Source organism: Myripristis murdjan, chromosome 15 (genome assembly GCF_902150065.1).
Source record: "Myripristis murdjan chromosome 15, fMyrMur1.1, whole genome shotgun sequence".
Classification (NCBI taxonomy): domain Eukaryota; kingdom Metazoa; phylum Chordata; class Actinopteri; order Holocentriformes; family Holocentridae; genus Myripristis; species Myripristis murdjan.
The window spans coordinates 5,888,913-5,907,013 of record NC_043994.1 but is presented as its reverse complement, the minus strand read 5'-3'; the positions used below and the strand labels follow the sequence as shown (position 1 = coordinate 5,907,013).

Genomic DNA, 18,101 nt, shown 5'->3' with positions numbered 1-18,101 from the left:
CTCCCTCTGATGTGGAGTCAAATTTCACATTTTCCATCTTGGGCGTCCCAAGAGGAGGCACGAGCTGAAATTAAACGAGCTTTCTCTCTAAATGAGAACAGTAAATGAGACATAAACAGGTACATTTCATTTTCAACACCGTGTGAGCAACTAAATCCTCATTAGCTAAGTAAGGGGAACATAAGATTTTCATGCCGGGCCTAGGTGATATATCAATATTATATCAACATCATCATAAGCCTAGATATTGTCTGGGATTTTGGATACGGTAATATTATGATATGTGCATGTGTGGCCTTTTTCTGGTTTTAAAGGCTGCATTACAGTAAGTGGATCCAATTTTATAAACTTATAAACTCAGACTGTTGTAGCTCTACCTCGAGTAAATGAAGAGTTCATTTGCAAAAAACAGATATCTCCATTTGAATTTATTAAACTTTTTCAAACTTTTTTGAATTTTATTACAATTTACTTTATATTTATTTCTATTTTTTATATGTTTATTTAGCCTGGCATAATGTTTATTATCCTAAATCATGCTTTGCGTGTGTGTATATATATGCGTGTGTGTACTCCAAGCAGTATCAGTGAAAAAGGTGTATTCATTTTAAGGATGGCTTTTATCTGTTTTTGCAAATGAACTCTTCAGATTTACTCTAAACACACACGGCACCCAGAATCACTGAGGAAAAGGCTTTTCTTGTGGTGGGTAAACACATGAAACAGAAATGATGCATGTGTGTGATGAGAGGCTGTAGGCAATATATAAACTTGAACACATGAAACCAAGATGTGCATTTTGATCGATGATTCGATTTCTGGATATATCCATGAACGCCTCAACGTAAATATCCACGTTCAAGTGATTTCAGAACCTATTACCAATCCTGAAACTAACCTGTGCTTTATGGAGACTTCTGTACCCCTAATTATATAAAGCAATACGCTGGGCCCAGCCATCTTGCTGTTCTCTGCCTCTCTTTGATGACAAATTCTGATCTGGAATGAAGCTCTCCCACTTCACCCCCTTGCCTCTTCAGCCTCACTCAAAGCGTCTCTGTACCCAAACATTGTGCAGATAAACATATCCAAATTTCTGATCAGTGATGCGAGTGCCTCTGTAGCTGCAATCAGCAGTGCGGGGACAGAGGAAGTTGTTTACCTAGTCGCTGAAAGTTTGCAGCTTCACTGCATTTTCAAGTTGCGGGTCAAAAGGACAAGAGGCTTGTGGGAGTGACATGTGTCTTTCATTTCCATCCCAGAAATGCAGTTTTTCGCCCTAAATTTTGGCTTTGTGCACCCGAGTTGCTGTGAATCCGGAGGAAGGACTGACTCTTGACACCCTCTAGTGGTCATAAATCGCTTAGCGCAGGGGTGTCGAACCATGTGCCATGCAGGGCTGAGAGGCTGCAGGGTTTCATTCCAACCAAGAACTCAACCAGCTGATTTCACTGATAAGTCCCTCCTCTCTGGTTGAAGGTAAGGTCATCAGTGAAATCACCTGGTGGACTTTTTGGCCCTTTGCCCTCCTTGGCACGTGCTTCAAAACCCTGGGGTTTAGTGCATCTTTAAGGCCAGCATTGGGAATAACTTCCTGGCAATAACGCAATGAGATCAGCCTTTTTGAATCAAAGCTGCAGTCCAACTTGAGCAACATAACTCAACCCTAATGAGAGCCACATTACCACCGGGCCTCTAACTGGTACGTCACTATCAGCCTCGAGTGCCGTTTGAGCCGGAGTTACATAACAGAGGTGTTCCCCTGCAGCTGCTCGCATGTGTGTGTGCCTGGGTGCATGTGCGTGTGCGTGTGTGTGTGTCCCAGTGTGAGCATGGCGCCAAGGCAGGCCAGTGTTATGGCTAGCGAGGTAACGCCAGCGCCAGCCGACCGATGGGCAGAACTCTTCGCTTCCTCTCCAATCTGTCTCTCCATCACAGAGCAATCAGACGAACACAGGCCGATAACGCTATCTGCTGCTGCATCTCTCCTCTTTACTCGGCCACTAATCTCTCTGTCCTCTCCTCCCTCGCCCCGCCTCCTGCCCCTCTGACTCCCCGCCTCCTCCTCCTCCTCTTTCTCATGTTTGTCCTCTTTTTCTATAATGTCTCAAACCCATTTCCTCTGATCCTACCTCTTCCTCTCCCTACTTTCCTACCCATATTCCCTCTCCGCCTCCATCTCTCCTCTGCCCACTCCTTCTCTCATCACCCCTCGCTCCCCTATCGCCCCCGTCGGCTGCGCTGCAAGGGAGTCTCTGATGATTGTCTAGAATTACATGAAACAATCCATTCTCCACAACACCCATATCCCCTTTGCTTTTTTTTTTTTTTTTTTTATACCAAATTTGAGTGTTAATCGCGCAATACGTGAGACAGCAGGGTGGCTAGTCATTCAGAAAATACTTCACACTGCAACACATTTCTATCTTAACAAGTCATTTCGCTTGATTTTGGGTCCAAAAGGGAGTGAAATAGTGAAAATATATGCCAGCGGGTGAGATAATCCCATCTGTTTTAAATGCTTGATACAGGAATTGCTCTGGCAACAAGTATAAATATGTTGCAACAAGGCAGAATAAGGCCGATCAGCTTAGTGGGATCAAGAAAATGACACTTGTTTCAGTAAGATTCTGTAAACAAGTTGGGTAACACTGGAAACAAGTGGGATTATCTCATCCTACTGGCAGATTTTTTCACTTTGTTAAAGAAAAAAAAATTAACACCAAATATGATACCTTGTACAAATTGATATTGAGACTTCACAGCACCCACATAGGGAAGGGTGACGTTTGAGCTGCACTGTGGTCAAAAATAGTGGTGTGAGTGGGCCGCCTGTGCAAAACTGTTTGGTAGTTGTGTCAGGAACAAACTTTTTTTTTTTTTTTTTTTTTTTTTTGAATGTGCAGTGTAAGTGTGTTGGCTACTGATGTTGCTACTGTGCGGTTTGCGATGCTGTGATCTCCTTTCGAGACGCAGACACAGTGGAATTCCAGAACAATAGGCCCGCTCCTTTGTCAGGCTTCCTCTGCTGCTAATTTTAAATGAAAGAGGAGGAAGGAGGACAAGTGTACAGTGAGGGGCCAGCTAATACCTTCCTACCTCTCAGACACACACACACACACACACACACACAAATCCACCCAACTATTGTGTTAACATTTTAACATCTACTAGATCAGCGGTGCACCAGTGACCCCACCAACTTAAAGCTCATTGTCTTCACCACATTTTGGCCCAGAGGTCTAAAACTTTACACAGATGTAGCTGACAAAATGGAAAATCAATGCCTTGATTTTCATAGTTTGAACATTGAGCATGTCCTAGTTATTGCTATTCAAATGTGACTTACTTGAATATGAGAATGAAAAAAGAAAGACAGATCATGTTTGAGATGATGTAGTTTAGGTTGTGTTGCAGTGTTGTACTACATGTGCACATTTTAAAAAAAACTAGAGGATGCTGCCTTTCAAATGAGGCCTCATCCAAGCATTTTGGCCTCACAGTTCTTTTATTACAAGCTTTTTCATTTAGGTAGGTCGAAATAGGTGAAATTTTAAAAACTGATTAATTTAAAGGGGTGAAATCACTTTGTGGAGGCAACCTCTTTGTTCTGAGTGTGCACTTGGTTTTATTTTTTATATTTCCTTGTGAGTAAAATATGAAAACACGCTGGACTGTGGCTTGTATGTTCTTCAGTCTCTGCACATGTGTGTGTGCATGTGTGTGAGAGGGTGCAGTACATACCTGTGGCGAGCAGCTTGCGTGTGCGCAGGAAGCTGATGGCCAGCCTCATGATGGAGGCCTTGTCCAGATGGGAGCTGACACTGTGGGGCAGAGGCAGCTGGTGGGCCAGCTCGTAGAAAACCTCCGTCTCCTTGCTGCGCCTGCAGCGCGCCGCGTCCCGCGACTTCTCCTTACGCCGCTCTGAGCTGCTCCTGCCAAGAAAAAAACAAACAACCCCCCCAAAAAAACCCCAAAAGACAGAAAAGAGGCTTGTTAGAAGGGAGAACTGCTGATTTGATGAGATACAGATGCTTTTTGGCTCTATCTGAACATCTTGGTCAATATTTGATACGATGAAAACAAACAGCGGTTGAGAAATGTGGCTATCAACTCAACTTTATCATACAGTAGCTAAACACTATTATTCACAACATGAACATCACATGTGACTTGACAGCTGATCTACCACTGTAAAAGAAGTATGATACTGTATGAGACACAATATGACATTTTATGCAACTCCATCTCAAAACGTTTTCACCCACAACCACACTCTCTTTTCGACATTTATTTATTAAGCTTATTTCATCAGAGACAGAGTACAAATCCATGAAAAGAAAAAGCCAAAAAGCTCATTTCCGTGTGCAGTCCCAGGGCAGATGAAACTCCTGCAACGTATGCAAACGTATGCGTATTATGTTATGTTCTCCTGAAACACTGTGATGTGCTGTGATGAGCTGATAAGTATTGAAACATCTAGATATTACTGCTATTTTCAAACCGCAACTATGCAAGCATGGCGTTTACAAAAGAGATTCAGCTGCAGCACTGTTTGATCCCTGTTTGGCCACTTCTCTGGTCTCATCCTCTCTCTCAGCCTGTCACTCTGATGCTGTAAGCTGGACAGAAGTCAACGTGATTGTGGGAACCTTTCTTCTTTGTATGTCACAGAACATTCTCAGTCTGCTGAGCGTCTGCTGAGCATAGAAAGAGAAAGCGCAAGAGAGAGAGAGAGAGAGAGAGAGAGAGAGAGAGACAGAGCAACGGCTGTAACCTGTTTCCTGTGTTTCCTGTCTGAGAAGTTTCCATCACAAAAACAGGTTAATGCCATGTAGTGCTGACGCAGGCGTCTCAGAACACACATATCCCCCCCACCACACACACATACACACACACACACACACACACACACACACACACACACACACAACCACAACATCTCAGCACAGAATAAATGATTAGCAAAATTAGCAAAAATGCAGAAGTAACACTCCCCCACAAAGATTCACCCCAGACTACACACCGCCACTGGCACAGACACAAGCACACACACACACACACACACACACACACAAAGAGTGCAGGGACTGACATTTCTGAGAGGTTTAGGGGAGTGAAGCATGCAGACGGGGGCCTTTAGCACCTTGTCATCATGTGCCGGATTAGACTGAGAGAAAGCAAGAGCGGAAAACAAAATGAGAGAGGGATGAGAGCGAGAGAGAGAGAGAGAGAGAGATAGAGAGAGAGAGAAACCTGAAACGTTAAAGGGGGTGAGAACACAAAAAAGACAACACAGCCAAAATTAGCATATCAGAGCAGGAAGCTTTAGTTTTGCCATTCTTAGCATGGAAAGCATTATCTTCAATCACATGACTGCTTATCAGCTCTGTTACATAACAGCAGCCATTAACATTAATCTTCATCTTTGAGCCCTTCGCCCATTCAGTTGTATGGAATTCCTGATTGGACACACTTTTCATAATAAGACAGGTTTACTGTTGTTTGCTCTAATAATCAGTCCCGGTCTCAAACAACAGTAATTAAACAAAAACAAAAGGAAAATCCAATGTGGCACTTAAAAAGATGAATTTTCTGATCTTAACTTGATGTTTTTGTACATGATCCATGACAACTTCCTTGTTTTCCTCCGTGTGTTGAAGTTGCCTGACGTGGCACTGATGCCCAGCCTCGTGTTTGTTGATCTTACTCATCGATTTGGAGCGAGGGCCATTGAGCAATGCTTGACTGGAAATTAGGAAAGCAGGAGTGTGGTTAGGTGGATGGAGCACAGCCACGAAGCACAGATGGAGGCTGGGAGTCCAAGTTTATAATGAGTTTGATCGATGGATTGTAATCAACTGGCATTTTCCATTTCCTCAGGCTCATTCAGCTGATTGATAGAAGAAGACGCCTAACTGCTGAACCAGTGCTTTTCACAAGTTCAAAAGCATGAATCCAAAACCTCAAACTTGTGCAGTATCTCTGTATGTAATAAAGCTATGTATACACACTGAGGGGAAATCTCACACCAAAGCCCACCTCAGACCCAAATACTTCAAATTCCACTATAACACAGACCTGAATGTGGACATGCTCTGCGAAGCCCAAAAGCGCCCAAACTAAAAATCAGCTGTCATCTTGGGTGGACACTCATCCGCAGAGATTTTCCAAGCACGTGGCTTGATTTGCTGGCTCAGCACGACAGTGAAGTAAAACTCATTTTTCAAGCGCACATTCAAATTCGATCTCAGTCTTGTGATCCAAAAGGGCAGCAAAGGAAACCATATTTGGGCACGGCAGATTGGAGATTTGGTTTATCTGGGTCATAGCTTTGGCAAAGGGCTTGCTCATATTGACTCTTATTGTTTTTGGGCTATACAGACGTATGCCTAGATAATCCCACGGAGTGAAGCATGTCCAAATTCTCCTACGCATTATTTTTATTAATACTATTTTAGCCTTCCAGGCCTGTGTCTGTTTATACAACTTGCAAACAGCTGTGCAGTAGCTGCATGACTTTGCATAGGACTATGACAATAAAGAGGCAATAATAGCAGAATTTGAGTTACAAAGTGTTACAGAGACCAAAGTATGATGTCACCATCACAGTTAAGGCTGTTATCTCAACAGCTGGCATCAGTCTAGGTTAGCAAATGATTAATTCATTACAGGCACAGCTGCACCTGGACCTACCATTCCATGTAATTGCGACACACCCCACTAATCTAGTAATTTGTATTCTCATGACCTATTTCCTCCCTATAACTGGACATGTATCTTTTTTGTTTTGACATGACACTGATGACAATCCCATCATTGAAACTAGAAAGTTCAAGAAAGTCCAAATGAAGTAGGTTCCCTTAGAAACACCGCCATCCAAAAATGGCTGCACAAATAAAAGACTGTGTAGTCCTTCAAATGAACACATGAAAATCGCCAAATATGACTCACAAAGTTTTCACATGACAACAGTCAGTATTTTATGACTCCCACGACAGAATAATAAAAAAAAAAAAGTCTTGCATTCTCTGCTATCCCCCAAGTTTTTTTCCAAGGACCTCAGAGGTAACTAAAGGGCCATTTTTCTGTCATCAAGACATAAAGCGCAGCATGTGTTAACACACTGACAACAAGCTTTAAGACTTAATAAAAAACCCATAAAGCCTCCACAAGTCCCACAAGGATGATTAAGGAGTTATGGCAGTACAATAGAGGCTTCAGAGAAGAGAAGGCTATATTTCAAAGACCAAAAGCGAGCACTGTGTTGTGTTTTTACAGAAGCCATGCAAACAAGAGGATTATGATGCTGATAGGCACTAAATGAAAGGAGGATAAAAAAAAATAGGGCTTATCTTATTGTTATTGTAACGGTCGGCTTGTAAATTCAGTCTCGGCATTATCTTCTCTCATAAACCGAACCTAAGACCTATAAATGTGATGAGTTATGAACATTAAGGTGTTTGTAACACCCCTCAGAAATCAGGCCGAGGTAGAATTCCACTTTCTATCAACAAATACAATTATTTAATTATTTCAAATACACACAAATACACTAAAACATAACTTGATCCTTCAGTTTTAAGGCTTTTATTAACCATTAAATGAAATGTATCGCTCAATATTTCTCTTTGCACTGCCACTTAGCTGTCGGTAGAATGAGGGTATCTTCCAAACACATGAAAGAACTCAATAAATGTGTGTGTGTGTGTGTGTGTGTGTGTGTGTGTGTGTGTGTATGGTTTGTTGGTGGTTTTCTTGTGGCAAGGCACGTGGCACTCCTCTGGTGAACTTTTGCCGCCCTGCCAGTGTGGTAACACACTGGTTTATCACGGCGTCTTGCAGCAGCGCCAGACCTTTAGCATACAATAAAAGGAAAAACAGCACCGCACAAAAGGACAAAGTTTGGGGGGGAAAAGTTGGATTTGGCTTGCATACACATACGGTCACAGCAGCGTGAGTGTATATACACCCAACCCCTGTGCACACACACACAGACGCAACGCCCACTGATAAGTTCAGTGCCTGAGAATTTTAGAAGCCACAGAGATTAGAAAAAAAAAAAAAAAGAATTAAGTGCCAAAACAAATCAGCAAGGCACCCTTGAACCTAATTTACCCACTGCTAAGAGTGAGGAATGTGAGATCTGAGCAGAAGAGAAGACTCAAGTTTAAATTTTTTATGGGGAAAATCTATCAAAAAGTTAGACAAACATGTTCACAATTATGAATGCAGTGCAATGGAGTTTTTTTTTTGTTGTTGTTGTTGTTTTTGTTTTTTACTGCTCTCCTGATGGGATTTGCACCTTCAACCCCCATGGCTATCAATGCCTCATGTTTACCACAGCGCTATAAAGCATCACAGCAGTATGTTTAGCCTTTGCTTGCCATTTCCTCACTACAGTTCAATTCTTGGATAGCATGTGTGTGTGTGTGTGTGTGTGTGTGTGTGTGTGTGTGTGTGTGGTGTGTGCATTAATGTTGCAATCTTGTGCAGTTCCAACGAAGCAGGGGTCGCAATTACAGTTTGGTTAAGGCTAATGTAATGGCATGTTTACAATTCAACAGTATGCATGTGTTGGTGCACGTATGTGTGTGCGTGTGCGTGTGTGTGTGTGTGTGTGCGTGTGTGTGCGTGCGCTCAGAGGAGTAGGTTGGTGTGTCTCAGTCTCAGTCTATTTGAACGTGAGCCAGGGTACCAGTGCTTTTTTATTCACTCAACCCAACAATAGACTTTAACAATGCCAACATTAACAAAACACACACACACACAGACACACACACACACACACACATTTGTGTGCGCACACACACACATACACACCATTAATCTGCTTTCTTTATAGAGTATTTGGGCCAAGACAAAGTCAAGGAGACCATGTTCTAAAAATGAGTGCTTACCACTCCTCTTGCTGACATTTTGCTGAGCAGCCACTAGCACCAGGCCTTTTGATATAACTCCCAATATGAACTTGTCACGGCTGGTGCCATTTTTCACCAAAAAGTTCTTGTATTGTGCCAAGGCCCGGTCCTTTCACAACTTAAACTTATTTATGCCTACATCCAATCTACCATGCTGCGTATAAAGCTTGGTCAAAAGACATTTTCACTGGGAAGCCAAACCATATTGTAATTTCAAAAATGGCATCATGATTTTGATTTTCACTTTAAAACGATGATGATGATGTGAGTTCGGCTGCGAAACTGTTTCCTCAAAGACAGAATGATGAGGATTTTCAAAAAAAAAAAAAAAAAACAATGTATAGACTCACACAAAAATAATCCCTCTCCATCATGACTTGTGAGCGAGACTCTTCTAGGCGTCGGCCTTTGGGCAGCGGGTGTGCAGCTCCCAACCAATCACAGTGCACAGTGCCAGATGGACATCCAATAGGAAGCTACGAAAATCACAGCTTGTGCACCACAGAAAAAAGAAGTAAAGGAAAGCGAAACACTGAGTGGACAGCGCTTGTTCCACAGCGAGAGTGAACCTGGGTTGGCTTTGGCCCCACTGGTGAGCACTGAAGTTTGACAGGTAGGTGCCAATGGAACAAATGATTTTCCTAGGACACTGACAGAATGTTTCACATTTTGGGTGGTCGTTTCATTCCATCGCCATCCTAGGAAACAAAACCTCACTGCAGGCGGTTAGGGAGGAGGGGCCAACTTTGAATGTTGTGTTTACAAACCACAAGGACAAATGCTACTCATTCTGCCTTTACGTTTTGCAGGCTCAGGCCTCTCTGTAGCATCACAATACTCCACTTCTAATGATGTCTTGAAACACATCTGACCTTTATGATAAAACTCCATCTCCTACGATCTGGATACCATTTTGATTAACTGTTATAAGCTCTGGAGATTTTAAAACACAGCTCCGTCTCTGTTGTGCTGCAGGCACCACAGACACACAGGCACAGATAGACACATACACGCTTAAGTGCACATCCGCACACATTAGGAGAAGTGTTCATGAAATTAACAGGGAAGGCTGACCACAGAGCGCCATTATCTCATCAACTGCATCCCCCATCTCTCTATAGGCCTGCCTCGCTCTCTGTCAGAGGAGTTTAGACTCATTAACCCCGCCTGTCTGACACAGGCCGCCACCAAAACCCTCATTACGGATGGACCGGCGTATCACTGCAGATCAGGAACCAGGCAGTTATTTTCTAAAGATGGTTTTGACTGCTTAGACTCAATGAAGTGAACTGGAACAGCTAATGTCTACTAGCTCCTGGATGTGTGTGTATGTGTGTGTGTGTCTATGTGGTGCCACTCTTTGATTGTCTGGGCCCATTGTTGCGCCGCCGTCCCAGCGGACTGTTTCAGGATACAAAACAATGGGAGTCACAGCGCTTCGCTAGGGCACCAAGCCTTCGGATGTACTCAACGACCCCTCGCACACTCCCGCGCACACACACACACACACACCGACGGATGGCCGTATACATTCAGCCTGCGCACCGTATGGACCCGCATACACACACAAGGAGGTAAATAAGCACAAGACAAGCCCACGCTCTCTCTCCTGCTTTCTCACGCGCAAAACACACAGACAATTGGACGGGACTCCGACACGGGACGGTTCGGCTGCAGGGTGCACTGGGTTCAAGCAGTCAAGCGGCGTACGGAGAATAATTGTCCGGTCAGCAATCTCTGACTTTAGCCAATTACCGTTCCGCTCAGTCACTCAACTCATGCTAATAAGACACGGCTGTCACACATTTATCAGGTGTTCCAGAAAACGCTCCGAGGCGTGCGTGGGACAGATTTCCTTTTGTTTTTGTTAGGTGATTTTTTTTTTTTTTTTTTTTTTTTTTTATGGCATTTCTCCTTTTTCAACAAAGTGGGGCTGTCACGGTGGGATGGCATGCAACAGCGGATATCAGAAATGTGGTGGAATGATTCTGTAAATGCGATGTGATGGAATGTGGGAAATCAATAGTATCTTAATCATGTCGTTGTGATTTTAAAGCATATACCCACTTGTGGAATTAAAGATTTTCAGCTAACTTACCATTGGTGGACAGGAAGATTGAAATTCCCCTCAGAATTCAGTTCACTACTTAGGTCACCATCATCATGTGTGTGGTATGATACTTTTGCAGTGGTGTGTGGCGGGGTGTATTTATATGCTACTGCACACTAAATAAGTACCACTAACCCATCTTCTTGATGAAAGGTGCTTATTTTACAACAGTTTGGTTGGGTGTTACTTTATGAAACATGTGTGAGATGGATTATGGCTATTACAGAGTAATGCATTTTTCTCTTAATGAGCCCTGCCTACATTATAGCCTATTAGGGAATTAGAAGTGAGAGAGAAATAGATTCCCAGTACAGTCCCTGAGGCGCAAAGTGGTAAAATGAACTAAAGTGGTCGCCTGTACACGGATTTTCCTTTTTAAAGCCCACATAAAGTGCAAGTTACTCACTCACTTAAAACTGTGTATCGTTCATTTTGGATTCAGCAGTTTCTCCGGGTGAAATTTGAGATGACTATCCAAGACAGAGGAAGAATGAGGACAAACTGGTTGCACGCTGATAGTGCAAACACGGGCTTTGGGTCTCAAGAAATAAATACAACGCTGATGGTCTGTGATCACACGGCAGATCAGCGCTCTTTTGCCAGCTAGATAAGCCCATTGTCAGTGGAGTTGGCCACTGTGTCACGTTTACTGTGCTCGGCATTGCTGGGACAAAACCATATTACCAACCTTGGCACCAGTGACCTCATTTGCTGCGGTGCAGAAATGATGACCCGCACTCTGAATGATACCACAGAAAGGATCGGGGGACAATGGAGAGAAATAAACCTCTCTTGGTATATCTGACCGTCCTCGCTATTCTACACAAGTTATGTTCTCTCAGTGCTTACAGTATTAGGGTGTAAAAGTGAACTTTGGAGTAAGAGAACATCTAACCTCCTACAAGCTGATTCACGCAATTTATTTTTAGAGCTCTGCTGGAAAGAAAAATATGTTTAAAATATGTTTTAAGTGGAAAATCCAGGGACCTTTGTGATTTGCTGACAAAAATTAAACACCATATTACAGAATCTAACAATAAATTATATGCCCCCTTAAATGCTTGTGAAAACCTCTCCCGGGACGGCTCCACCCAGGAACAAAGCATCAAACCAGGGGACTGTCCCCTGAAAACAGGACCGACTTGTCACCCAAGTTAAGTGAACATACGAGTTCACACAAGTTGCACAGCTTTCTGCACTTCTACAGAATTAACTATGAAAACAAACACGGGCAGCGTTCAAAGTACTTTATCAAGGCTCTCATCAGGCTTCACCTGGGATCAAAAGTCATGGTGTTCAATTTGACCTCTTCGACAGGAACTTGTGACTCCTGACAGGGCTTCGGCTGTGGGGCAAAATGCACGGGAATGTCAACATGCCACTAAGAAATGCCAGCTATGCCAGTTTTACTGACGTCTTCGCATTCCCTGGTGGAGAAAACTGCGGTCATCTGAGGTCTGGCTGGAATGAAGGAGCGAGATACAGAGGGGTGGAGGAGGGTGAGCCTCAGCCAGTTACATCTGCTGATATAGATGTGGTGCAGATACTGAACTGAACTGAATACATTTAGAAAGGCATTTAGTTTCCAGTTATGATCTATACTGGTGCTCAGATAAGCAGAAGTGAGAACCAATGCTCTGTACCACGTCGGCATTAAGGCTGCACTATCTAACATCTTTCACATCACTATAGTAAATGAACAATAAATTCTTATTTATTGATTTTAGTGGTTTTTTTTTTTAAATATCTTTTCATGTTTTTACAGTTGTCTTTTTTAGAAATTTCCTTGTGAAACAATAAAGTATTGTATCGTATCGTAACATACTGTACCATACTGTATCGTAAATTATTTATAATGACATTGCATACTGTATCACATATCGTATCATATTGTATCACTGTTCAACACTGTATCATTTATCACATTATAAAGAATTATCATTGTTGCTGACTGATGAAAACCTTGTATCTCCAATTTGGGTGATTTTCACATTTTAGCTTATTTGTATCTACATGCTCCTCTGTGGGTTTATAAAATTCTATATTTTTATCAAACCTTCACAAAACTAATTATAGAAACTGAAAAGTACAGTTGTCAACCTAGTGACAAGACAGTTGTCCTTAGTTTGTAAAAAGTTGACTTTATGGAAACACAAGGTTTTGGTTGGACAGCAGCAATATAATATGCAGACTATGATCAGCCTGTGTCTGTATGGCGCTGTATGTACGTGCCTCAATCTACCACTTTTGCCTAGAAAATATGAATTACAGCGATGTTTGGGATGATATATACCATTTGCTGAGGTGAGTATTGCTTGGGCAGGGCTCGTGAAGAGGCGATTGGGCCCCTACAAAAAAAATACACAGGCATCGTTCTGCCACCTGACAGAGACAAAAGTTGAGAAGTGATGCAGAGCTGCCTCATGCTCTGCCAGACGAGTAGGATTCAAACTAGTTTGCTAGGTTTTCTTACGTCATGTTAGCAAGCTAGCGTTACCCCACACATTCCGTAAGACAACATCATCGAGATGACTGATACGTTTCGGGAATTGTGATCTTTACCTGCTGAGGGCGGGGAAGAGCTGGCATTACCAGAACATTTAATGTTCCTCAGTCGAAATGAGTGAGACAAGCAAAAATACACAGGAATACTTGTGGTAAAAGTTATCGTGAAACCCATAAACACATAAACACAGGCCTCTTGACACAGAATTTCAGCTCGAGCCATTTGGAGGTGCAACAGATACACAGATGATTGTCATTATAATCTGTTGTGACCACTGCGCATGCACACACACACACACACACACACACACACACACACACACACACACACACACACACACAAAAGGACACGCATGCTAAAATAAGCAGTGTGCTCCTCATGCCATCCCAGCACTGCGTTGGCAGCAACCCCTCTGGATTCATCCCCTGCCCTTGAGCAACAAATTGACACATAATTTGACCTGCAACCACACTCCACCCACACACAAACACAGTCACAATGAGATCACTGCTAAAAACCTCAAGAATAACATTATGTTTCAAGGCAGCCTACAGAATCACCTAATCAACGTCACGGTTCACTGATTTTTTGGTGCTACCAAAAAAAAAAAAAAAAAAAAAAAAAAAAAAAAAGGCAAGTTTCAACAAATTTTTCTGACTTGTTGCAGCTGCGGCGCGCTTACACAATATCATGACCACAAATATTTTCCACAAACCCCACTCTAATAAGGTTGATCTAGGCAAATAGATCATTTTGTGACAACCTGTGTATACTGTATGACTCCAGTGTTTCTTTAAAAACACCAAAACTGTCTGTGCTGGTAGCTGTATAAATAGTTATGCCAAAACAAAGGCACCCAAGCTAAAACTTAAAACGGCCCAGACAATGATTTGTTGCCTGAAAACACATTATCACCACATGAATCAAGACGAGAAATAAATGAATGAATGCGCCAGAGCAATAACATTAAACCAAAAACAGTTTTCATTTCATGTCTTGCCAGAAGATGATGTAAAGCCAGAGATAACATTCTTTTATCTGCCCTAATTCACTGGCACATCTGGCACATGCCGCTTTTCACAGCTTTTTACAGTAAATAGAAACCAGTGCTGGGCCCATGCAGGTTGCTGGCGAATTTCATCGTTCTCACATATTAGGCAATATTGCATAGATAGCCCTCAAAAGATGTGATCAACCTGCAGGTTACAAATAAGCACAATGTATCAAATTACCTTTGCATAGTATTTTATTCCTCAGAAGATGTTATTATGCTTGAATAGATAGATAGATGGCAGGCAGGGCACAAGATGAGTAGAAAATGCATACCTGACATTCTGAAACCTCCGTGACAGAAGTAGCGCTGTCACTCTAAACCACGGCAAGTCACAAGGCCACCCAGCACATTGTTAGTACAGAGGAAGATATGCCAAGTCCATCAGGGAAGAGGCCCCACACACACACACACACACACACACACACACACACACACACACACACACACACACACACACACACACACACAAGCCTGAAGACATGACTGCAGCACACACACACACACACACAGAGAAGAGTATGAGAGTGGTGAAAGTGTTATTAATTTGGTGAATGGGGACAATAGCAGACTGCCTGTCATTGTTGTTTGCTTTTCAAACGGAGCGTGTCTTTTTATAGCGGAGGGGAAAAAGTACAGTAGAGGTAACAAGAGCAGCCAGTGAGAAGTGATTGTTATTTTTTATCACCATTCCATCACCTCCATTGCGTGACTGTATAGTATGCAGGCTATGCCTGTTGCTTAACTTGCCCTCGCCGGCGTTCCCTGCCTGGTGCCTGGATATAACGGGCAGAACAGGAAGGTTTTACTTTTCTATTATTTACATTGTTGACAATACATGAATTTATATATTGCTTGACTATAAATTGGTGGTAGTGGAGTAGTGGACTGGTAGGCATATGACCAAACTAGAAAGAAATAAATATTTTATCATTAATTGCAAAATGAATGTCAAAATTATTATATGTTAAATCAAATAACCATGTCACTTGCCATAATACTTGGATTCATTAATGGTGAATTAGTCATAATTAATATTTAATATTTATAATTTAATAGTTCAGTAACAACTACTACATAGTTTAGCAACGCATACAGTGTATAATTAACAATCATCCTATTAACCACTTAATCACTTGTATGTTGTATATTGTAATTCAATCTCAAATAGTGAAACTTGATGATTAACAAATATTTTGTTTACTATAAATAAGCATTATATGGCTCTTACCAGGTTAAAATTATGTTTACGTGGTGGCTAAAAAGCATAACTGAGGCTGCATTAAGCATGTACACTGCGAACAAGAAGTGAGCACCATGTTTTCCTACTTTAATTAGTTTCTAAGCTGGCTAACAGGTGACTATTGCCTGTCTGATTTTGAGTGAAAGGCTGCATGCCAGCAGCTGTCTGACCCAGCCTCATCTCCTCTTCATTCTCTTCACACCCTGCAGCCTCTTCAATCTGGCCTTCCCCTCTCAGTCTCTGCTGGGTTTGATTAACCTGTCAGTCAAAGCCTCCAGACTAGAGCCACGGGGCAAGTACACATGCATGTGCAAACATTTTTTAAACAGAATGAAATAGATGGATATGCACGGTAGGCGATTTGAGAGGGGGGCGTTATTCCCCTTGTTAGCAAAATGACCAAAATGCGTACCCCTTGTTAACCTGCCACCCCCCCTCTCCATCCCCGAGTAGCAGAGATAGTTCATGGGCAGAGTGGTTGTTTAGGTGAATATGATGGTCTAATCTGCCTAACTCATTGATCCTTCAGGTTTGTGCAAGTTCCAATCTACGGCCCCGACCACGGCTCTGAAATATCAGCAGCCTCACTGTGCTGTGTGTTGATAAATCCATGGCGCTGTCTGTGGTTCTGAAGTAGCAGGCTGATTTGTAATAGTGCCGTTTTCTCAAAGTCCTGTCTTTCTGTCAGTTTATAACATCATGTCCACATCCAGTAAGAGAGTATTTATATTTATTTAGCCTAATAGGAGTTCTATTAAATCAAAATTAGAATCACAATTATAATATTTCAGCTAGGCCTATATGATAATCCTGCAGTCCTAATATAAAGTAGCCACACAGGAGCAGGTTTGGCCTGAACCAGCATGGCACAAGCCTGGTCACAAATCAGCACAGTTTGGACCAAAATTTCCCTTGAATGCTCATAAACATTTTTTTTCCTTTGCTCACTTGTTATTTTTCAAATAAAACAAATTTTGTGCTGCAAATTGAGTGTTTATTTGACAATATTATGTAGTAATTATTCAGAGTTTACTAATTGCCCCTGAAAATCAATTCAAGGGGCAAAAACAGGCTTGGAAGCCCTCTTTATGGTTAAGGCATCTCCTTTGGGGGGTGCACATCGGTGTGTGAGTTAATTGGACCTCAAAAAATATCAAATCACAGATTGGATATGCACACACAGACAGAGAGGCATCTAAAAGACAAATTAAATGAATGAAAAGGCAAACAAATCAATCAATGGAAGGTACAATAGGTGCTCTCTGTTTTATGTCTCAGCCCGTCTCTCTGCCTGAGGCACGAGTGTTAGCATTAATGAGACCGTTAATAGAGGTTTCCCCTCGAGCATTCACTCTCTCTGCCAAACTCTGTGCTGCACAATGTTCCCTCTGCAGACCCGACATTATGAAATAAAGTGTGCTGTTCCTGAGGGGGAAAGTGTTCATGTATTAAAATTAAACTATCAGCGAGAAATAGATTCAGTTAGACACAAAGCACAGCCTCTCAGACACAAGCAATACACAGGAGAATATTGGTGTCATTAAGAGTTAAGATTAATTTTACTACTGTCTAGTTTAGACTTCCAGCGGTCATTTTGCAATGCATGCCCGATATGGAATTTGATGTTTTAATATTTACTTTGTTTTTGTCAAGGTTTTTAAAGCAACCAGTGTCCATCTACCTTGAAATTAAATTGTCCTGGCTAACAACAGATAAAAGAATAATTAAAAAAGACATGAATATCACAGTTATATTTTGAAGACAACATTTCTCCCTGTGGGTGTCAGGTAATTGAAAGCGGTGCATAATGTAATGAAAGCACTGATAGCTGATGTAATGAATGATAACTGGTATCTCCAATGATGATGTGAAGACACCATCAAGATTAAAGTAAAGGAAAGAAGCTAACTAGACCCTTAAACTTAAAAAAAAAAAAAAAAAAAAAAAAAAAAAAAAAAAAAAGTATCATCCTTTTAGAACTCATCAATGTCAGCAGCCAAAAGAAAAAATAAATAAAAATAAATAAAAAATATGACAAACAAAGATCAAGAATGTGTCGGGAGCTTTTGGAGATGGGGAAACAGAGTACTTCAAACAAGAGGGCAATCCAGGCACTCCAAATGTCAGAAAGTGTGACAACGAGGACAGAAAAATTAAGAAGCTTTCATTATAATGGCTAAATCATTAAAAAAAAGGAACATGTTTTGAACTCTGTAGGTTGTCGTCAGGGCCTTGGAAGCGCTGGGGGAGCAGTCTTTAAAAATGGATGT

General features: G+C 41.9%; 1 protein-coding gene across 1 annotated transcript in view; it reads right to left on the bottom strand.

Moving 5' to 3' along the window:
• epas1b (endothelial PAS domain protein 1b) overlaps positions 1 to 18,101 on the bottom strand; it is a 58,188-nt gene that overhangs the window by 28,388 nt on the left and 11,699 nt on the right. The window contains exon 2 of the mRNA XM_030070590.1: positions 3,745 to 3,935. Within this exon, the coding sequence (XP_029926450.1) occupies positions 3,745 to 3,935 (191 nt within the window). The remainder of the gene's footprint in view (positions 1 to 3,744; positions 3,936 to 18,101) is intronic.